Source organism: Vulpes lagopus, chromosome 1 (assembly GCF_018345385.1).
Source record: "Vulpes lagopus strain Blue_001 chromosome 1, ASM1834538v1, whole genome shotgun sequence".
In the NCBI taxonomy this organism is placed as follows: domain Eukaryota; kingdom Metazoa; phylum Chordata; class Mammalia; order Carnivora; family Canidae; genus Vulpes; species Vulpes lagopus.
The window spans coordinates 81,839,187-81,863,091 of NC_054824.1; the positions used below are offsets into that span (position 1 = coordinate 81,839,187).

General features: G+C 38.7%; 1 protein-coding gene across 4 annotated transcripts in view; it reads left to right on the top strand.

The window, feature by feature from the left end:
* Window positions 1-23,905, top strand: part of IGSF11 (immunoglobulin superfamily member 11) — a 123,411-nt gene that overhangs the window by 77,909 nt on the left and 21,597 nt on the right. For all 4 annotated transcript variants that reach the window (XM_041760716.1, XM_041760725.1, XM_041760707.1 and 1 more), the window contains exons 2-3: window positions 21,827-21,990; window positions 23,388-23,595. In XM_041760716.1, the coding sequence (XP_041616650.1) occupies window positions 21,827-21,990; window positions 23,388-23,595 (372 nt within the window). The remainder of the gene's footprint in view (window positions 1-21,826; window positions 21,991-23,387; window positions 23,596-23,905) is intronic.

The following is a 23,905-nucleotide window of genomic DNA, read 5'->3' on the forward strand; positions in this document are numbered from 1 at the left end:
AAAGGGGAGGTGAGGGAAGCAGATCGTTACTGCTTCAGACAGTTCGGACAGTTCAGACAGTTCCATGGCTTTTCAAGGTTGTGTGTGGATTTTAGACCCAGCCAGACGAAAAAGAGACTACTCGGTGCAAATTGGCTTCCAACGCATAATCAACTGCAGAGCCATCCAAAAAATATATATCTATGTCTCTATAGATATAGATATATATGTACAGTCTGAGAATCTGGACACAGAATCAGCTACCCATGCTGGACATCAACAAGAGAACAGCATTAATAAAGTGTTATGAAGAAAGTAGCCATTGAGCTCAGGCCTATGAGAGTAGAAAGATGACCACATTACCCACAATTGTCAAAGGGTTAAATTTTTATTTTTGTATTTTCAGCTTTTTTCACTGTGGCCAGAGTAGAGCTGGTTCAGTTTTACTCTGGAACCATCAATCAGACTCTCCCAGGAAGCTGCTAAAATTTTGCATGAAAGTGGCAGCGATGTAGAAAGTTCTATTTATCCTGCGTGGCGTCTCCAGTTCACTGTCATTTTTTTCTTGTGCCAAAGAACACACCCTTCTGCTAGTTTGGGCTTTTTCTGAACATCAGTTTGATCAAAATTTAGCTGAAATATTCTCTGAAACGGAGACAGCTCTGGAAAGACTAGTGGGCAGAATGGGAGGACACAGACCCTCCACCCCTTCAGATGACAGAGTCCTAGGGCTCCAGGGGAGAGTTGCCTCCTCCGTTCGCCCGCCAAGCCTTGAGGGTCAGTCACACGCTGCTAGCTAGCCTGAACTCATGTTTTTCCTGAGACCCAAGGAAGGCTCCCTGTCTGTTGACAGGTCAGGGGTTCCAGAAGTAGCCAAATTTATTAGAGAAATGCCTCTCAAATTACAACCAAACCTCACAATCTAAGGAGCCTCATCCTGAGAAAAGAGAAGTAGAAGTGGGTTATCTTCTGAGTAACATTTATGACCGTTGTGTTTAATCAATTAACAGCTGTATTTCCACTGGATTGTTGGTTCCATGAGGGTAGAAACTATGAACTATGTCACTTATGCTTGCTGCTCCTACCAGTGCCTGACATTTGTTCAGCTGTGTGGATTAGTGAATGTGAACCTCAGTAGGCCTGGGCACATAAGAGCCTTGGACTGAGCAGGAGCATAGAGTAGTCCCAGTGCTTCCCCAGCCCCTGCCCCCAGCCATTGCCTCCTCCTCCTGTCCTCCCCCCTTCCCCCCCCCCCCCCCTATACACATACCAGTGCTCTGGTCTCCCTTCCCTTCCCATTCCTGAAAAGAAGTATATTCTTTTTCATTAAGTTATTAACAATATACCTGTCATTAAAATATTTTCCCCATTTCTCCTCCACTTAACCCATTGTATCCATATTCCTTATTGCCTGTTGTCTCCCTGTATTTTAACAAAGGGAGCCATAAAAATGTATCTTCCTGTGACTTCACATTACTAGATATAAATATATGAGCTCAGCCCATAATAACACTTAACCATTTAGGGAGTGAACCAAGGCCGCCATGATATGTAATAATTCAGCAGTGCACATCTCAAAAATCCCCCACTAGGGAGGCCTTCTGAATTCTAGTGAAGGCTTCCAACAGGTGTTTACCACCTTCCGAGATGATGCCTAGGCACCCAGAGGTTATTCACGGAAACAGTGAGATCTGTAATGGTTGTTCCCTCTCAAGAGCAGCAAGTCTTGACGTCTTGACGGGAAGGCTCACTCATCTAAGTTGTCATTGCCATCTGCACCCTGGGTGCTTTTCCTTTCTGTAAAGTGGTGCTATGGGGGGGCTGTGCTTTTCTGATGAAATCCTGCTTCCTCATACCTGCCTGGCTATAGAACCTCTTCATGTTGAAATGTATGTGTTGTGCATATTCATTGATCCTGTAGTTAAAACATTAAAGTTAAGCCAAAACAGGAGAACAGTGACCAAAACCTAGGATAAGTAGTATCCGAAAAGAGACTATAGTCCTCTCTTGCTGCTTTTACCTGGTAGAAATGTCCTTGTGGGTGGAATGACCCTTCTAGTTTTTCTAGTTTTAAACTTTTCACCAGAAGCATAATGTACAATAGGCACAAAGTTGTAACCTTAAAACATAACTATTGTAACAGCCTTCCTCACTTAGGAATGGGAGATATGAAAGCGCCTTCTTCCAGACCAAATGCTAGGAAAAATGTTAGGCCTCCAAAGGTACATTAAATCTATTGTAAAGTGCAATAATTGTTAACAAACGTAAATGCTATAGAAGAATAGCAAGTATACACTATTCTTGGTTCATTCTGGTTTTTAGGGATTAGTCTTCTATAGCAATATAAGTTTTCAGAGGAATGTGTGATTAAAAACAAACAAACCATTATGGAATTCAACAGTTTTGCAGGATTTATATATAAGTGAGTGTATGTATAACATGTATATATTTTTTAATCTTCCCTTCTGTTTCTCACCACTGCAGTTCAGTGGTTGCTATGGAGAAGGTTACAGTAAGGAAAAGCACGAGAAGGTTAAAAGTTCCTCCTGCATCTGGGACAGAAATAACAGTTCCCCCACCCCAACCGGGATCTCTCTACGCCCTCCCCCTCCTGTGATGGTCTCCCCAACTGCACTGCTGGAGGGAAGATGGCTTGACGTGCTATTTAAAACATCACGCAGAGGAGCTGATTCTCCTCTTTTTTAATTTTCAGCTTTGTCATTTTATCATCTTTAGTATGGACACTGAATAGAAGGAAAGAATAGATGCACTCGGGTGATGGTCAAGTCAGAACATTTCTGGTTTGTGTGGGTGGGTTTTTCCCTTTTGCTTTATTTGTGCATTTAAACTTTTTATTTATTCCTTATTTGCTGGTAGGAGGGAGGAAAAGCTTAGAGAAAGGACCTGATGTAGAACAGTTGGGATTTGGTTAATCTGCTTAGAAATAACGTTAATCGGTGGATCAGATGCTGTCAACAATACAGGGCCTTCTATCCCCCTTATCTTTCCCATTCTTTTCTTGCCTATTCTTTCTGTACTGTCTTTGGTTTCATTTAGATTTATCTTTTTACTTCCTGCCAGTTATTTATTTTCTAATGTTTCTTTTATATTTTTACTTCACATTTCAGTTTTGAATTTCACTTCTGCTTTGCCATAGGAAAGCGTTCAGTCTTTTGGCCTTTTACATGGTGTGGGCATGGAAAATATAGATATGCACTAACCCACATACCAACAGAAGTTTTCTCTTAAACATATGCTAGAGCATATCTCCATACTGTTCTCAGCATTTAAAAAAATCAGAGCTGTAGGTGTGCATCAAAATAAGTGCATGGCCACAATTTTCTTGAGAAGTTTCATGCCACTGGGACAATTATAGGAATGTAGGTGAATACATATTGCTTTCTTTCTCCTCTGTTTCTTACTTATTACTGCTTTGGGTTATCTTCCTGAGATTGAATTTAATCTCTCCTGTTTAAAAACCTCCTTTCTGCCAAGCATTCGAATATACGCTTCTTCAGAGTGATCTTGGGAGGTCGAGGTTTTCATTATTTCTATAAACACGCAAACATACTAAGGATCCAAGAGTTTTAAGTTTCAAGCCTGAGGTTACACAACTCGTAAGTAGTGACCCCTGGATTCTACTGGATTCTATGTGATTCTAGTGGATTCATGGTGAATTCTGTGTCCTGTGTTCTTTCCACTACACTTAGGAGGCAGTATAGTGTAGGTGTTAGGAACGCCCCTGGAGTCAGGCTGGATGTTGGTTTAAATCCCAGTTTTATGTAGGAACATTTTTTTTTTAACACCTCCTGGGCCTTGGTGTCCTCATTTATAAAATATGACTAATAACCATATCACCTCCCAAACATACTTGTTACTAAGCTAAAAGAAGTGCTCAGAGTGTATTTGGCACATAAATTCTTGATGAATATTATCAAATACATATTGGACATTTACTGTATCATGGTCACTGTGTGTTGGGACCTAAGCATATAGCTTCTACTTAGAATCTGGTGAGAAAGACCTATGCCAAGAGAATTTAAAGTCTTATTACAGTTTAAAGGAAGTGTAGAGTATTGTGGAGGTATTTAAAGGAGAAATGTCACCCGTTTTGGATCAGGGAAATTTTGAAATCTGAAGGCTAGGTAAGAATTAGAAGGGTGTATGTATGTAACAGGGGAGAGTACTTCAACTTAGAGAACAGACTGTATCAATCCAGGAGAGCCCAGTGGATTCTTGGACCTGAGAATGGTCCACTCTGGCAGGAGGTACTCTAAGACTGACCTCAGAGACAGGCAGAGGCCAGATTAAGTAGAGCCTGGAAGGTCAGGGACAGTTCTCAGGTGCATTGTGTCGGTGTATAACTATGAGGCCATATTATCTAACTTGTATTTTCAAATTAGGAAGAACTTCTAACAGGATAGCTAACAAACTCCCTATCTCCACATTTTTAAAAATTGAGGTGTAATTTATATAACAGTTTCAGGTATACAACGTCATGGTTGGATATTTGTATATTGCAAAATGATCACTATAGTGAGTCCAGTTATAGTTGGGAATTTTTTTTTTCTGACGCTGAGAACTTTAAAGATTCATAGTTTCAAATATGCAGTATAGTATTATTAACTATAGTCACCATGATGTACATAACATCCCCATGACATTCATTTTTTAACTGGAAATTTGTATCTTCTGTCTCCCTTTCATCCATTTTGCCCACCTGTTCATCTTTTGCCCCAGCACCTCAGACAACCACCAGTCTTTTCTATATCCATAAACTCAATTTTTTTGTTTTTAGATTCCACATATAAATGAGATCATATGGTATTTTTTTTTCTCTCCGACTTATTTAACTTAGCGTGTTGCTCTCAGGACCCATGTATGTTGTCCTAATGGCAAAATTTCATTATTTCTATCTATATCTATTTATTTATTTAGAGAGAGAGAGCATGAGTCGGGGGAGGTGCAGAGAGACAGGGAGAGAATCCCAACCAGTCTCCATTCCCAGCACGAAGCCTGACGTGGGACTCCATCTCACAATCCCAAGATCATGACCTGAGTCAAAACTAAAAGTTAGATGCTTAACTGACTGAACCACCCATGTACCCCAAGATTTCATTCTTTTTTGGCCAAATAATATTTCAGTGTGTGTGTGTGTGTGTGTACCACACTTTCTTTTCCATTCTTTTTCTTTTTCCACTTTTTCTTTTTCCATTCATCCACTGATGGACATTTAAGTTGTTTCCATGTTTTGGCTCTTACAAGTAATGCTACTATGAACATGGGCTGCATGTATCTTTTTGAACTAGTATTTTCGTTTTCTTTGGATAAACACACAGAAGTGAAATTGCTAGATTATTTCTAATATTTTGAGGAACCTCCGTACTATCATACTATCTTCCATAGTGGCTACACCAATTTACATTCCCACCAGCGTGCACAAGTGTTTACTTTTTTTCTCCGCATCTTGGCCAACGTTGTTATTTGTCTTTCTGATGATAGCCACTGTAATAGATCTGAAGTGATATCCTTGTGGTTTTGATTTGCATTTCTCAAGTCAGTGATGTTGAGCATCTTTTCATCTACCTGTTAGTCTTCTGTATGTCTTCCTTGGAAAAATGTCTATTAAGATCCTCTGCCCATCTTTTAAAAATATTTTTTCATTTATTTTAGGTTAGGAGGGGCAGAGAGAGAACTTGTGTGGGGGAGAGGGAGAGTCTTTTTAAAATTTAAATTCAGTTAATTAACATATAATGTATTATTGGTTTCAGAGGTAAAGGTCAGTGATTCATGAGTCTTACATAACACTCAGTGCTCATTACATCACGTGTCCTCCTTAAGGTCCATCCCCCAGTTACCCCATCCCCCCCACTTACCTCCCCTCCAGCGACCCTCAATTTGTTTCCTATAGTCTCTTATGGTTTGTGAGGGAGAGTGTCTTATGCGGACTCCGTGCTGAGTGCCGAGCCTCATGTGGGGCCTCGTGTGGGGCCAGACCCCACAACCCTGAGGCCACACCCTGAGCTGAAACCAAGAGTCCATGCTTAACTGACTCCACTTCCCAGGCTCCTCTGCCCATTTTTAAATTGAATTGTTTGTTTTTGCTTTTGAGTGGCATGAGTTCATTATGTATTTTGGATGTTAGCCCCTTCTCAGATACATGATTTACAAACATTTTCTTCCATTCAGGAGGTTTTCCTTGGATTTTGTTGATCCTATTTCTATTTTTCAAATCTTTTATTTTTCATGTTGTGTACACTGAAGAATATACACTGAAGAATGCTTTAAACTAGTTCAAAGTTAAACTAGTACTGACAAATTCACAAGATCAAGAAAATCTTAAAAAAAAACAGTGTTTAGTTTTGGAAGGAGGCTCTGTTATTGGTGAAAAAGAATAAAATATTTCAGTAGAGCCCTTTTTTAAAAAAAAAAAAAAGAAGAATGTAATTGGTTTCGGAATATAACATCCTTCCTGATGGTTTCAGATGGCTTTATTTATTCATAAATAACTCTACTTGTTGATTTAGCCTCTTTTATCACATGAATGCTTCATTAAACAACTGGCGCTTGCTCATTACAGCCGAGTGGGGGTGTGTTCAACCAGGTGGTGAAGTTGAGAGTAGATGGCTGTATTTAACAGTAGAGGCCATTTATTTGGCCTTTTGCCATCTGGAAACTCTAGTTAGTATTTCCCAATATAAATTTTCAATCTGCTAACCAGACTGATACTGGCATTCAGCTATAGTGTCATGATGTCAGAAAGGCCTTCCAAAATATAAACTAAAGTACTGTGTAATTTCTTTAGAAATGAAGGAAAACGGGATCCTTCGTTTGGGTGGCGCAGCGGTTTAGCGCCTGCCTTTGGCCCAGGGTGTGATCCTGGAGACCCGGGATCGAATCCCATGTCGGGCTCCCGGTGCATGGAGCCTGCTTCTCCCTCTGCCTGTGTCTCTGCCTCTCTCTCTCTCTCTCTCTCTCTCTCTCTGACTATCGTAAATAAATAAAAGTTAAAAAAAAAAAAAAGAAATGAAGGAAAACTGAAGAAACATACATTTTTCCTACCCTAGTCATTGTCCAGGTTAAAAACATAGGTATTCAGAAGTTCTTTAGAACACTAAACAACACAGAATTTTGATTTCCCCTCTTCTGAGAAGGGTTAGTCACTGGCAAGTTGAGATTTGGGCCAGAGGGTTACCCCTGTAATAAAAGGCAATCCTGAAACTGAAAACAGCATAGGGAATGTCCCATTTTCTCTCCCAGTGCCCTTCCCTTTCTTTGAACAGGGATTTCTGAAATTGGAAAGTACAGAGATTTTTTTTTTTTAAATCTTCATATAACCCTTGGGACATTAGATATATTTTAAAATTATACTTATCATTCATAGGAGCCACCAAGGTTTACAAGTTTTGTCCATTCATCTATTTTCTTTAAATCCAGTTGAATACAAATCTGAGACTCTCCTCTTACCTTTGTGGCAGGAAATTTAATATCCATTATTTTGGGGGGCTCCCCCCACCACGCAGCAAGGTCTGTTCCAGAACCAAAACATAGGGGGACCCCTCTGGTCTTCCATGGAGTAACTACTACTTCCCCACATGGGAACCTCCAGGGGAGCCTTTGAAGTCTTGCTCTGCGGCTTCTGTGCCTCACAGAGCAGGAGTCCTGGAATGACAAAGCTCCAGTGCCCAGGGCAGCCATCCTCTCTGAAGCCCTGCTGTTTCCCTTGGCCCTCTTCTCCAGGAACTTGACCAGCTCTCATGCCCTTTCCAGGTGCCCTCTCTGCTCCTCTCCTGTGACAGAGTTTCCTCCCCAAGCCAGAGCAGGCTTTCACTGGAGACAGGAAGCCTATTGTCTTCACTCCTTTCAGCTTTCCACCTAGTAGGAGCCTGTGAGGGAGGGAATGAGAGAGGGCTGGACGAAGATAGGCAGAGAAGGGGAAGGGGGGAAGATGGGAAGAAACAGCTTTTAATGTTTGCACTTACTGCTTGTCCTGTTAACGTTGTGCCATCATATTTTGCATAGTATTTCTATCCTTGGAGAAATTCCTATGTTATGAGTCCACTTTCAACATTAGAAGTGTGAACTCAAATTTCCAGCCTATTTGTTAGCTCGGACTCCGGCTCTCCAGTCAGATGCACGTAGGTGCCGTGATTTGGAAGGGAAGGGTGTGAGGAAGGGCCTCTGTGCTGAGCATGGGGAGCCACAGAGGAGTATAGCTGTGGGGTGATGGTTGTTGCAGGGCTGAGTGCCAGAAAGAGCACTGACCTCATTAGTCATTGCTGAAAGGTCCTGCCATTTAGGGTTTGGTTTGGTGACAGAGACAGCTGCAGCAATTCTCTCATCAAGCCTGTTCTGCACCATAGTCTCAGATATTTTCTAGAAGTTTATCCTTGAGCTCGTTTGCTTAGCCATCTCAGTGATTCTGAGAGCTTCCCGACATCTTTTTTTTTTTTTTAAACTAAAAAGAATCAGATTGAGGTACAATTTATATACAACAACCCCACACACACCCCAGTAGTATAGTTTGTTGAGTTTAGGACAGTGTTTGCAGCCTTCTAATGACCAGTACAGTTGTGATGTAGAATATTTCTATCATCCCCAAAGACTTCGTTCATGCCACGTGTAGTCATTCTCCGAGCCTGCTCTCCTCTCCACCTCAGCCCTAGCCCCTGGCAACCCTGATGTGTTTCCTACTGCTGCAGTCTTATCTTTTCCATAATACAGAATTTTTAAAAAATGGATGCATATTGTATATAGTGTTTTGTTTCTGGGTTCTTTCACATAGCATAATGCCTTGGATATTTATCTATGTTGCATGTGTCAATAGTTTGTTCCTTTTTGTTGATGAGTAATTTCCCACGATTGTTTGATCCATCTGTAGGTTGATGGACATTTGAGTTTCCAGTTTTCTGGCTATTATGAATAAAGATTCTATGAAAATTTGCATATAGGCATTTTTTTTTTGTTTTGTTTTTACATCTCTTGATGAATACCTAGGATTGCAGTCGTTAGATAGTTTGGTCAAGTGCTTATTTAACTTTGTTAGAAACCGTGACAATGGGCAGCCCCGCTGGCGCAGTGGTTTGGTGCAGCCTGCAACCCGGGGTGTGATCCTGGAGACCCGGGATTGAGTCCCACGTCAGGCTCCCTCCCTGCATGGAGTCTGCTTCTTCCTCTGCCTGTATCTCTGCCTCTCTCTCTCTCTCTCTCTGTGTCTCTCATGAATTAAAAAAAAAAAAAAATCTTAAAAAAAAAAAGAAACCGTGACAATATCCCCAAATATCTCTACCACTTTGCAGTCCCTCTTGAAAGCTATAAAAGTTTGAGTTACCCTGCATTCTTGTCCACGTGTGGTATTGTCAGTTTAATTTAACTCATTGTAGTGATGTCTCAATGTGGTTTTAATTTCTCTATTGACTAGTGAAGTTGAACATCTTTTCATGTTCTTGTTATCCATTTGTATGTTTTCTATGTGCCTTTAAAAAAATTGGGTTCCGGAATCCCTGGGTGGCGCAGCGGTTTGGCGCCTGCCTTTGGCCCAGGGTGCGATCCTGGAGACCCGGGATCGAATCCCACATCCGGCTCCCGGTGCATGGAGCCTGCTTCTCCCTCTGCCTGTGTCTCTGCCTCTCTCTCTCTCTCACTGTGTGCCTATCATAAATAAATAAAAATTTAAAAAAAAATTGGGTTCCTTGGGCTCCTGGGTGACTCAGTTAAACATCCAACTCTGATTCTACTTCAGGTCATGATCTCAGGGTCATGAGACTGAGCCCCACATTGTGCTCTCTGCTGGGTGTGGAGTTTGCTTGGGGTTCTCTCTCTCTCTCTGCACCTCCTTGTTCACAAGTGTGCACACCCTCTTTCACTCCCTCCTTTTTGCCCCTTCCCCCCTCAAAAAAAATAGGTTCTTATTGATCTATGGGAGCTGTTTCTGTATTATAAGTACAAGTCCTTGCTGTGTTTTGAAAGTTATTTCTACAAAATATGGCTAGTATGTTTATTTTCTTAATAGTGTCTTTTAAAAACATTATTAATTTTAAAAGTCTAATTTATTATTTTAAAAAATAACTCATGCATTTTGTATCCTAAGAAGTATTTTCCTAATTCAGAGTCATAGAGACGTTCTCCTGTGTTTCCTTCTAGAAATTTTATGATTTTTTACTCCTATACTTCACTGTTTGATCCATTTCAGGTTAACTTTTATATAAAGGTATAATGTAAAGGTAAATTTACTGTCTGTGTATTTAGAGGTCCAATATTCTAGCACTGTATTTTGTAAAGAATATCCTTTCCCACTGAACAGGCTTGATATCTTTGTTGGAAATAAATTGGCCATATATATATAGATCTATTTTGGGACTCTCTTTAAGTTTGTCCTTATGATCTCACACTATCTTGACCACCTTAGCTTTATAAGATATTTTAAAATCAGGTATGGCAAATCCTCAAACTTTTTTTTTCCTTTTCAAAATTTTGCTACTTTAAAAAAAATTATTTATGTATTTGAGAGGGAGAGAGAGTGTGTGAATAGGGGAGGGAAGAGGGCAGCAGACTTCCTGCTGAGCATGGAGCCTGATGTGGGGGGACTCAGTCTCATGACCTGAGCTGAAATCAAGAGTCAGACACTTAATTAACTGAGCCACTCAAGTGCCCCTCAGAATTTTGCTATTTTAATCCTTGCTTTTACACATATATTTTACAGAATGCATTTTGACTATTTCTACAAAGTAGCTCACTGGGATCAAAATTAGTATTGTATAAATCAGATGACTTTGGGGAGACTTGATATCTTAACACTGTTAAGTCTTTGGATTAATGGCTGTGGTTTATCTCTTCTTTAATTCTTCTCACGAAAGTTTTGTAATTTTCATTATATAGATCTTACAGATATTTCATTAAAGTTATCCTTAAGTGTTTTGTCTTTTTGATGCTATTATAAGTGGTATTATTTAAAATTTTTAATTTTCAAAATCTCTTTGCTACTATATAGAAATATAGTTGGTATTTGTGTATTAACTGTGACTTTTGTTACCTTGCTAAACTAATTTGTTAGTTGCCTTTTTGTAGATTTATTACAATTTTTAATGTAGATGATTATGTTATCTACAGATAAATATAGTTTTATTTATTTATTTTTCTTTTCAATCTGTGTGCCTTTTCCCCCTTATTTCTTGCCTTACTGCAATGGCCGGGACCTCCATTGTTGAATAGGCCTGGTGAGAACAGCCTTACCTTGTTTCTGATTGTAGGAAGAAAAGCAGCTTAGCCATGTAGTAAAAGTTGTCTTTTTATCATTAATATGGTATTTGTTTTGTTTCAGAGATGCTTGTTACCAGTTTATAGAAGTTTCTTCTCTTCCTTGTTTGAAGAGAGATTTTAAAATGAATATTTTATAATGAATACATTACTTATTTTTGTCAATTTTTCAGTGCCTATTGAAAGAAATTATGTATATAGTTTTCTTTTTTAGTATATTGACATGTAAGTTGTATTGATTTCAAACATTGAGTGAACCTTGCATTCTCGGGATAAACATCACTTTTGTCATAATTAGTTCTTCCTTCTGTATATTGCTGGATTGAGTTTGCTAATATTTTTAGGGACTTTTATGTCTATGTTTAGAGATGTTAGTCTGTAATTTTATTTGCATATATTATCTTTGTTGGATTTTGGTATCAGGGTAATATTAGCTAGCCTCATAAATTGAAGGTTTTTTTTTAAATCTGGAAGAATTTATATATAGAATTGGCATTAGTTTTTCATTAAAAGTTTGGCAGAGTTCGCCAATGAAGCTACTTGGGCCTGGTTATTATCTTGGTGGGAGGATTTGGAACTGCAAATGAAATTAATTTTCTTTACTGGTCAAAGGGCTCTTCAGGCCATCTATATCTGTTAAAGTGAGCTTTGATATTTTCTATCTTTCAGGCCATTTGCTCATTTCATCTGTGTTACCAAATATGTTAGCATAAAGTTATTTATAACATCCCTTTATTATTCTTTCACTGTCTTTAGTATCTGTAATTATGCCCGTTCTTTAATATTTGTACTTCTCTCTTTCATTCTTGAGCATTTTGGTTAGAGATTTATCAATTTTATTGACTTTCTCAGAGAACCAGCTTTTGAGTTCACTGATTTTTAAAAATTTCTTACCATTTTTAAAAAAGATTTTATTTATTTATTTATTTATTTATTTATTTATTTATTTATATCCATCCATCCATCCATCTGCCCATTCATTCATTCATTCATAAGAGATACAGAGAGAGGCAGAGACACAGGCAGAGGGAGAAGCAGGCTCCCTGTGGGGAGCCTAATGCGGGACTTGATCCCAGGACCCTGGGGTCACAACCTGAGCTGAAGGCAGATGCTCAACCACTGAGCCACCCAGGTGCCCCTACATTTTTTATCATTTTGTAGAATTCTACTCCTTCTTCTTCTTTTGACTTACTTTTAATTTGATTGGTTTTAGTTTCTTTTTTTTTTTTTTTTTAATTTTTTATTTATTTATGATAGTCACACAGAGAGAGAGAGAGAGAGAGAGGCAGAGACACAGGCAGAGGGAGAAGCAGGTTCCATGCACCGGGAGCCCGACGTGGGATTCGATCCCGGGTCTCCAGGATCGCGCCCTGGGCCAAAGGCAGGCGCCAAACCGCTGCACCACCCAGGGTTCCCGGTTTTAGTTTCTTAAGGTGGAAGCTTAGGTTGTTGATTATAAACCTTCGTTTTTGTTTTTTGTTTTTTTTTTTTTAAATTTTTTTTTTTAATTTTTTTTTTTTTTATTTATTTATGATAGTCACAGAGAGAGAGAGAGAGAGAGGCAGAGACACAGGCGGAGGGAGAAGCAGGCTCCATGCACCGGGAGCCTGATGTGGGATTCGATCCCGGGTCTCCAGGATCGCGCCCTGAGCCAAAGGCAGGCGCCAAACCGCTGCGCCACCCAGGGATCCCTAAGCCTTCGTTTTATATGAGCATTTAGATGCTATTACTTTTTCTCTAAGTAGTGCTTTCTTCTCAAATTTTGATATGTTGCATGCTCATTTTCACGTAATTCAAAACATTTTCTGATTTTCCTTGTAATTTCACCTTAAAGTGAAATATTTAGGAGTGGATTTTTGTGAATATTTGATGATTTTCTGAGTTTCTTTTTATTACTGAATTCTAATTTAATTCACATTCTTTTTATGATTTTAATTATTTTAAATTTATTAAAGTTTATGTTGCAACTCAGAATATGGTCTATCTTGGTGAATGTTTCTTGTGTTTTTGGAAAGTAATGCATATTCCACGATGTTGAGTAGAGTGTCCTAAAAATCTCAGTTATGTTAAATTATTTATTGGTAGTATTGTTTAGGTCTTCTGTATTTTACTGATTTTTTTTCCTTTTTAATGACTTCTATCTATACTACGAATTTGTTCTATGTCATTGTTAATGACAGAAGAGTGTTCCAGTCTCCAACTATGATTGGTATCTTTTTTCTCTTTTCAGTTCTGTCAGTTTTTGCTTCATGTACTCTGAAGCACATACACAGGACTATTATGTCCTCGATGAATTGACCCCTTTATCATTACTTAATGTCCTTCTTTATTTCTACTTTAGTGACCTAGTTCTCTCTTCACATGCTGCTTTTTCAAACTCCCCACCAAGAAGGAAGGTTGTGTTGGATTTGCCAGGCACCATTGATTTGGTAGTATCTTTTGACAAGGATCTTATGACAGTTACCTCACAAACAACTGTCCAGTCTATAGGTGACTGTTTTGGCCGATTGCCCATTCCTGGTACAATCACTTGTAGCCAGGATGTGAATGAGATCCTGTGTCACAAACTGTTGTAACCCACATATAAGGAATTGTCTCATTCTGCTTTCCCTGAAGGAAATTGTGGCCAAGGTAGCCGTCATAGTATCATGTCTCATCATAACATTGCAAAACCTGTTTCTGCTTTTGTGTCTTGCTGCTTTAAACACTTAATTATAGTCACATTATTCACTTAGTTTTACAGATGAGTTTGCAAACACAGATGCTCACTGGAGTCAGGAGGGTATCCTGACTGTGTAAAGTGGACCATATTATAGTGTTAACGGGGGTTGGGAATCATGGGGAATCTGGGAGTATGGAGAGCTCATGTTTTGTCTAACCGGAGCAGCACTAATTATCATGTGAAATGCAGGCCCAATGTTACTATCTTCACAGTTTTTCAAGATAAGTTGGTAATCTATTAGAGTTTTGTGCTATTTAATTGTAAGTAATTCAAAGTATTTAAAAACTTTGAGTGGGTCATACAATGTAGGCCAAACAAAATATGTATGTAAATGAGAAGGTTGTGGTCATCCCTGTAAGAGAATTCTTAAATACCAAAGCCCGATATGAAATCAGGAAAGGTCAGTAATAATGGGAGACTTGCTGTAGAGGATTCTGATCAAGTTCACATCAAGTGTTAGGAGCTATTGTTGAGTAAATCAGTCACATAATGAATATGACATGGCATGGGGACCAAATAGATAAATATATATCTTTTTGATTATTGTAAAGTGACAAGGGGAGTGATAATGTAGACTGTGAGCATTGGTTTGGTACAGGGCTTTGGGCTCCCTCTGTCTCATCTCTTGAGTCTGCTCTGAGGAAATAATTTCAATATCTAGGTCTCCTGGCATGCTGTTTGCTCTTGGTATGGTCCCCAAGGAATGTTTGTGGTTGAAAAGGAGAAGTTAATGAGAAGGCACTGTTTTAATATGTGAAGGGGAACCATAAAACAATGGAAATATAAGACTGTGATACTATGAGTCATAGGCTATGTAGGAGTATTCAGTGCCTCAATCAGAAATATATAAGGATATATAATTTTACAGTAGCTTGCTTTTGTATACCAACAGTCGAGTATATTGTTTAATATGGCATCAAATGATAGAGATTTAGCAGTGATCCTACAAATTGATTAATGTAGATGACCAGCGCATAATAAAGCGATCTACATTGATCAGATTAACCAAATTTACATTAATCAAATTTACTCATTTAGTTTAGTCCTGTGTTAGTGGCCAAAATATAATGTAATATCAACTAACACATTTTTTAGTTCAGATGGCAGTTTAAAAAGAATCATATAATAACAATTATAATTGTAGATTATTTCATCTAATTAGAATTTGGTTACAGTATGAAAAGTGATTTGTCTTAAAAATCACCACGATATTAAAGATCGATACTCCATAGTTTCCTTGAGAAAATAAGGAGTGTAGAATTTTTATTTTTTGAAATTTATTTCAGTCTCATGGAACTATAGAACTCAATTTACAAAGATTAAATGAATTTCATATTACATTTTTTTTATATGTAAGAAATAGCACTTACGAAATCGTAAAGGAAATCACATAAGCCAATTAGCATTTTGTGACTGCTGGTATCAGTATCTTGGGTGGCAGGGCAACATAGTCCTCCCAAAATACCATCAGATCCTTTGATACTTTGCAGGCTGTATTCCCAGAGGGGAGTACTCTGGGGTTTGGGCTGGTCCTGAAACATGAGTACATGTTCCATAGACATCAGTGAAACTCTGTTTTGAAATCTCAGTTGGATTGCTTGCTCCAGTCCTCCTCCTGAGCTCCAGGTGTTCTGCTCTGATGGATTTGTAGGGGATGTTTCATGTTCTCTGAGTCTGCAGATCACGGCAAAATGTCCTTTGTTGGTTCTCTTGGCTACTGTGTAGTGGATGATCCCTCTTAAGACTTTGAAGGGTTCTTTGCTCCCAGTTTCTTTTCCTCTAAGGGGTAATTCTTGGTCTGAGAAAAGTGTGAATTTCTTTCAGCTTTAAATCTTGGGAAGGAAAGAGTATAGACAACTGTTATTTATGATTTCAGCTCCTCAGAGGAAACAGGGCCATGTGCTTTATGTCTTTCTTATTTAATTGCTTAGCGTCATTCAGAATTCATGAGTTGACTTAATTTTTCTTGGGTAAAAGTACTAAGAAAAGATCCAAGCCTGCAAAATGCTGCCAAACCAGCTTCTAAATTATGCATTTCTCATGTAAATATTGCAAATTGTAAGGTATTTTAAATGAATTTTTAATCTAATATTTAGCATTAAAATTTAAATTCCTGCCTAGAATTTCAAACATGGAAACACACTCCTAAAGGAAAGGGTTTTTAGTTGTCTCTTTAATAAGATAGAAAAAAATTCATCATTTAAAATGTGAAAAATATCCATTTCCCTCCTTTTTTACTCTTTCAAAGAAATTTTCATTCATACTCAGTTTAGTCAGTATGTTAAATAGGAATTCTGAGACACAGTCCCAAAGCAACTTTCGTCTTCCTGATCTCTTTAAATCCATTCAAGATACAGTTCTTCTTTTCTTATGAGAAAACTTAAGCAGGCTACACAACTTTTCTGATCACTCTGAGTTTAGAAATAAAGCAAAACAAGAAAAATCTCAATTAAGAGACAGAAGTATATGTGGTTTCCAGAATGCCAGTGGTCCACCCTCTAGGATTCAGAGGTCTACCTCCAGCTTCCTTCTAGTGAGGTCTCATCCAACAGCCCTCTAGGTGAGAATGGAAGGTGGCCCTGCACCAGCATTTTGTTTGTTCACATCTGACCCATTGGGAACTCTCAGATGTCCTTGGCCCTGGCATATTCCAGGATCAGAGGCCCTGTTGGGTGGGAAAGGGCTGGGACTTAGAGCTCACCAAGCTCTAACAAGGAAGCCTCCTCAAAGTCTCTTTACAGTTGTTCACTCCTGACCCATTTATTCTCGGGGTAGCCCTGAAAGTTGGGTGGCCAGTTTTCAGCCATTTTCTTTGTATGCATCCTTTAGGGTAGCTTGCTCTGGCATCTGATATCTTAACCGATGACATTGTAGGGTCTTGGGTGACTTTCTTTTAAAATTCTGTTCCATAGAGAATTCTGGTAGCTAAAGAACATAATAACCTTTTTATGTTAAAAGTTTCTATCTAAAAGAGGCTGAGAGGGGCGGATAGGTGGCTCAGTTTGTTAAGCATCTGCCTTGCTCAGGTCATGATTTTGGAGTCCTGGGATCGAGCCCCGCATCGGACTCCCTGCTCACCTGGGAATCTGCGTCTCTCTCTGCCCCTCGCCCTGCTCATTCTTCACTCTCTCTTTCAGATAAATACAATCTTAAAAAAAAAAAAAAGAAAAAGTAGAAGAGATATATTTACATGTAAATATATCTTTATATAAGTAAAGTATATATTTACAAGTAAGTATATCTTTATCTTTATTGATAAGGAGGTATCCCTTCACTGTAATCTGAGTAGATGTGATAGTATTATTTATTTTCTGAGACATGATCTGTGGGAGAGTTTGACATAGTAGAAAACATACTATATTGGCAGATGGAAGACACAGATCCTAAACTTAACACCTTTGGCAAGTCTGTCTCCCTGGACCCTACTGTATATAGTCTTTCATGTGAAGACTGAAGGAATTGAATTAGATCAATTCAGTAACATGTATTTATTGAGTTCTTAATTATGTGCTCAAAGTGATGGAGTTCTTAGTGGACCTTCGAGTGTACTGGTGAAGATATGTCAAATAATGAAATGAAATGAATATGAAAACTAAGGAAAACGTGGTGTCAAGTTTGGAGAGTGCTTGGAATGAAAGGAGCATTGCTTTATGAGACCCTGACTGGGCTGAGGAGTCCGGAAAGGCTCTTGTGAAAAATAACACTTGAGCTGATAGGAAGGATGAGCAGGAGGCAAGAATTGGAGTGTGGATTAAAGGTGTGTGTGCACGTGCGCAGACGTATGGGCATGTATATTTATAAATAGTGCTTACTGTGGGGCTTGGCATATGGTCACTGTTGCATGTAGTATGTGTTTTTTTTTTTTTTTTTTTTTTTTGTAGTATGTGTTAATAGCAGGAGAAGCCGTGGTGGTCATTGGCTGTCAGCATCCGATATGGCCCTTAGCAGACCCTTTTGCTGATGTGATGGTAACTTTTAGCCCCACTTTACAGATGAAACAACTGAATCAGAGATGAAGTGACTTGTTTGGGGCCACACAGCTAAGAAGATGAATGTGCCAAATTGCAAACTCTAGAGCTCTCCACCTTTAAACCCACCCTTTTCTTATCTCGAATGTTTCTCCTGTAGCCATCTCAGTACCTGAGATTTCAGAGTTCATCTTCTAGGAGACATGAAGTAGAGAAAGACAGTGTTTGATAGCTTCTCCCACCCCCACCCCCCAGGGCTTGCTCTCCGCTAGCAGACCTGCTCCCTCCCCTCAGCTCCCACCCTGTCCTACGAATTTATTCTTCCTTTACTTACTCCTGACCCACTTGAGTTGGTTTCCCCATCAACATCTTTCTCTCTCATTATTAGTCTATATTGGCCATTTTTTTCTTTTCTTAAAGTCTGTGTGAAAGATTGTGTGAGCTCAGCTTGAACTCAGTGAATGAGGGTGGAAGGTCCACATTATCCTGTATGGTTAAAAGGGCAGACAGTCCCTTCACTTCTTGGAATATTATCTGGAGAATGTAGCCAGTTTGGCTTCTACACTATTGGCTTCTCCACTACACTAATGCCATCTCCAGCCGCATTTATTATAGACACTGTGACCAAGAGACTCCCCCTAACTAACCCTCTTCTGCCCTTAAGGTAGCTCTTTCCCTGCTTCATCGCCTGTTTCATAATAAACCCTCACGTAGTACTTGAAGTTCTTTCAGTTTTCCTAATATGTTCCTTCGACACTGTTCCTGATGTTATCAACTGCTTTGTATCCCATCACAGATGGCTTCTTTTATGAAACGTTTTATCCTGTAAATTTAACTCCTGAGAAATCATCAGACTCTATGTGAAGAACATGAGGTTCTATAGAAGGAAGGTGTTATGTAGATTGATTTTTTCTTTTAACTAATTGTAATCATAATGGTATGTTACTGGGATACTTTTTTTTTTTTTTTTTTTGGAGAATTGAGATAATATCACTTCAAAGTAAAACAATTTGAGATACTGCTGTGGGCTTAATGTAATTTTCATGATTAGAATAGCTTCTCTGTTGGATCTCCCTGGCCTATTTTAATCTCCTGTTAGTCCCATACTGTTCTGTAGTCCCAGGGGGACAGGCATTCTTTTTAGAAGAGATAACAGTTGATTTTCACTTCCCAGGATTTGGCTCCAATAAATCACTATTTTCTTTTTTGAATTTTTACAGTGTTATTGAGGTATAATTTACATTCCACAAAATTCACACGTTTAAAATTCAGTTATTTTTTTGGAAATTTATAGAGTTGTACAACCATCTAACCATCCAATTTTGGAAGTTTTCCATCTCCCTAGAAAGTTCCATGGAACCTATTTGCATCAATCCGTCATCCCTCCTCTTTAGCCTCATGCAACCACTGATTTGCTTCTTGTCTTTATAGATTTGCCTTTTCTGGACATTTCATATAAATAGAATCATACGGTATATAGTCTTTTGCGTCTGGCTTCTTCTGCTTAGCAGAATGGTTTTGAGAAGCTCATCTGTGTTGTATCAGTAGCTTGTGGTTTTTTATTTCTGAGTCATGTTTCATTGTATGGCTATACCATATTTTGTTTGTTCACTAACCAGTTGGTGTGATAGATATTTGTATTATTTCTCTTTGGGGGTGTGGTATCAGTAATGCTATCATGAACATTCATGATATATATGTTTTCACTGTACTTGGGTAGATTCCTAGAGGTGAAATTTCTGGGTCGTTATGTTACATTCTCACCAGCAATGAATGAGGATTCTAGTTTCTCTACATCCTTATAAAAACCTGGTTTGGGGGGATTCCTGGGTGGCTCAGCGGTTGAGCACCGTCTTTGGCCCAGGGTGTGATCCTGGAGTCCCAGGATGGAGTCCCACGTCAGGCTCCCTACAGGGAGCCTGCTTCTCCCTCTGCCTGTGTCTCTGCCTCTCTCTGTGTCTCTCATGAATAAATGAATAAAATCTTTAAAAAAAAAGAAAAAAGTTGGTTTTATTGATGACAGCCATTCCAGTGACTGTGTAATGGTATTTCATTGTGGTTTTAATATGCAGTTTCCTAATTAATAATAATGTTGAGCATCTTTCCATGTGCATATTAGTTTTTTTGAAATATTTATTCACATATTCTACCCATTTTAATATTGGGTTGTATTTTCATTGCTGAATTGTAATAGTTCTCTATATATTCCATATTTGAATCCTTTATCAGGTGTGTGAATTACAGATATTTTTTCCTGGCCCATACTGTGGCTTTTTATTTTCCCAATTTAATCTTTGAAGTATGTAAGTTTTAAAAATTTTAATGAAATCCAACTTTTTAATTGTTGTATGATTTGTGGTTCTGGTGATATATCTGAGACCTCTTTGACTAACCCACAGTCACAATGATTTTCTCTTTTGTGTATTTATAGAAGTTTTATAGCTTTAGCTGTTATATTTAGGTCTGTGACACATTTTGAGTTGATTTTTGTGTATACTGTGAGGTAAGTATCTGAATTAGTTTGTATATTAGTATCTAATTGTTCCAATACCATTTATTGAAAAGATTATTTTCTCCCATTTAATTGCCTTGTACCTTTGTTGAAAAGCATTTTACTAAAAATATAAGGGCTTATTTCGGAACTCTCAATCCTGAGCCATTTATCTGGTGGTCTATCCTTATGCTACTACCACACTATCTTGATTACGATAGCTCTGAAGCAAGTTTTGAAATCAGTGTGAATTCTCCAAATTTGTTCTTATTTTTCACTATTATTTTGGCTATTTCTAGTTCTTTGCCTTTCTCTGTTTTTTAGAATTAATGATATTAAATATTGTAATGATATTGTAATGATGCTCTTGAAAAAATTGATTTCTCATCCCTCCTCACCATTGCAAGTTTTTTTTTTTTTTTTAAGATTTTATTTTATTCATGAGAGAGAGAGAGAGGCAGAGGCACAGGCAGAGTGAGAACCAGGCTCCATGCAGGGAGCCTGACATGGAACTCGATCCTGGGTCTCCAGGGTCACACCCTGGGCTGAAGGCAGCCCTAAACTGCTGAGCCACCCGGGCTGCCTACCATTGCAAGTTTTGCTCAAACCCTATCAGTCATCTTCTCCCATGTTGTATTTGAATCTGGCTAAATACCAACTACCAACTACTTACTTTCTTACAGAATAAAGTAAGAAGCTGCTCATATTTTTCATTTGTGGTTTCTTTCTTTCTTTCTTTCTTTCTTTCTTTCTTTCTTTCTTTCTTTTTCTTTTCTTTTCTTTTCTTTTCTTTTCTTTTCTTTTCTTTTCTTTTCTTTTCTTTTCTTTTCTTTTCTTTTCTTTTCTTTCTTTTTTTTAAAGATTTTATTTATTCATGAGAAACATAGAGAAAGAAGCAGGCTCCATGCGGGGAGCCCAATGTGGGACTCTATCCCGGGACTCCAGGATCAGGCCCTGAGGTGAAGGCAGACACTCAACCACTGAGCCATCCAGGCATCCATCCCATCATTTGTGGTTTCTAAGAGATAAAGAGATGAACAATTTTTATTATTTTGAGTCAACGATTGGTCAGTAGTTGTTCAGTAAGACTGTCATATCAGTCTGCTTACATTCCTTTTTTTTTTTTTTTAAGATTTTATTTATTCATGAGAGACACAGAGAGAGAGAGAGAGAGGCAGAGACACAGGCAGAAGGAGAAGCAGGCTCCACACAGGGGGCCTGATGTGGGACTCTATCCCAGGGCCTTCAGGATCATGCTCTGGGCCGAAGGCGGCGCTAAACCACTGAGCCACCTGGGCTGCCCAGTCTGCAATTATTATTCCTAATAATACAACATTCAAACCTTTTCTCTAGGGGTTTGGTCTGTCAGGAAAGGGTGAGCACACTACCCTCCGGTTCTTTCCCCTGCAGGTGTCGCAGCTTCCCTGGAAGTCTCCGAGAGCCCTGGGAGTATCCAGGTGGCCCGAGGCCACACGGCAGTCCTGCCCTGTACCTTCACTACCAACGCTGCTCTCATTAACCTCAATGTCATTTGGATGGTCATTCCTCTCTCCAATGCTAACCAGCCTGAGCAGGTACGTCTGTTCCTTTCCTTGCTACCTCTCAAGTGTTCATCTTTTCAGAAGAGGTGGGGAGGAAAGCATCCTAAGTACATATTTGATCTCTAGAATACGGTGGCACTTTCAGTGAGCCTGTGCTGTTTTAAATCCTATTCCTGTGTTATTAGTCAACTATCAGAAGAGATTATCCTATTTTTAAGAGACTTCTTTTTTTTTTTCAAACGGATGTCAGGAGAATCCTTCTGAGAGTATTACGTAGGAATATGGAATTTTATCAAAAGGCATTGCTGATAGGAAATATCAAGACAGGAAATGCAAAAGTATACTTTGACACGAAGGGACTAACAGTGGCATACGTGGATGAGAGTATGTTTTAGAGACAGTGATAATGTTAAGGAAGTAACATTAAGTAGTAGTCTTTGATTTATTTGGCTAATTTCACAAGTGTTTTAAAATAAACACAGCCAGGCATACTAGCCAGCCTCAGAGAGTCAAATAAATTAGGATATATGAAAATAGAAGCTACTACCCAATTACAGGTAAAAGATCCACAATTTTTATTATCCATTGCAGAAAATGATGCTCAGAAAATTAATGAATAGTAATCATGATTATACCTTTATTTCCAAAGATAATTTATTACTGTTACGAAGCTTTTCTGCTTCAGTAAGCCTATTACCACCTAAAAATATTTGATAAGTAAATTTTCTGATATGAATTTGAATATGTATATTTAATAGAAGCTTGCTTTGTTTCTTCAAACCAAGGAATTTGTTATAATTAGGCTGAGCCTTTGAGATCATTTTATTCAACTTTATCATTTTAGGAGGCAAAGAAAGACTTGACTGTATTCCCCAAACATTTCAGATAGAGCTGAAACAGAACCCAGTTTCTCATTCTCAGCCCACAAGGCTTTTTGTAACACCATTTTGCATCCTCTCTCCTAAATAGTTGACTTTGATAATAGAAATTGACATAAGAGCAATCATGACCCGCAACTCTTCTCCCCTCTTATGACATTCGTTTATATTCAGGCTATAACTATGATCTATCATTTTGTCACCTAGTAAGCATGAGAATGGCACTGCTAATTTTTTAAAACTTTTTATTTTGAAATTATTTGAATAAAAATATGTATGGGCTGAGAGTAAGATTGCATTAAAGACATTTTCTATATTGTGATGGATTAGAAGTAAACAGTGTTATTCCAGTTTGGGGATATAAGAATTTAGAATCCCAGAATAGACCTACGCACTGGTGCTGAGATAGGAACTTGGTGACAACTGTAAGAGGAGAAGTAAAGTTTTCCGATGTTTGGTGCCGTCTCCTGTCTACCAGATAGTTATTGTTATGTACTGTGTGTCTAGATAGGGATGTAGTGGCCTATTTATTTATTTTGCTTTCTTTTTCAGGTCATTCTGTATCAGGGTGGACAGATGTTTGATGGTGCCCCCCGGTTCCATGGTAGGGTAGGATTTACAGGCACCATGCCAGCCACCAACGTCTCTATCTTCATTAATAACACTCAGCTTTCAGATACAGGCACCTACCAGTGTTTGGTCAACAACCTTCCAGATAGAGGGGGCAGAAACATTGGGGTCACCGGTCTCACAGTTTTAGGTGAGTGACAGGATGTTCCAGGCACCTTGGCTTTACTTGGGATATTCCTGACTCTACTCTTGAACGTATTTATTTCTGCCCATCCTTACTTGCCCTCTGGGTCTGCTCGTGTCCTTTTCCTGTCTCCTTTCCTGTCTGCCCCGTGTGGGCTCTGCTTCTTTCTGCTTTTTTACACACAACCTTCCCATCCCTTTCTCCACTTCTGGTGGCTGTCTAAAGCTGCTTAAATGATTTGTCCTGAAGGTGGCGAAAGGTGGTGTAAAATACCATCACAAGTGGCCTCTCACTTTTCTTCAGTGTTTACAGGATA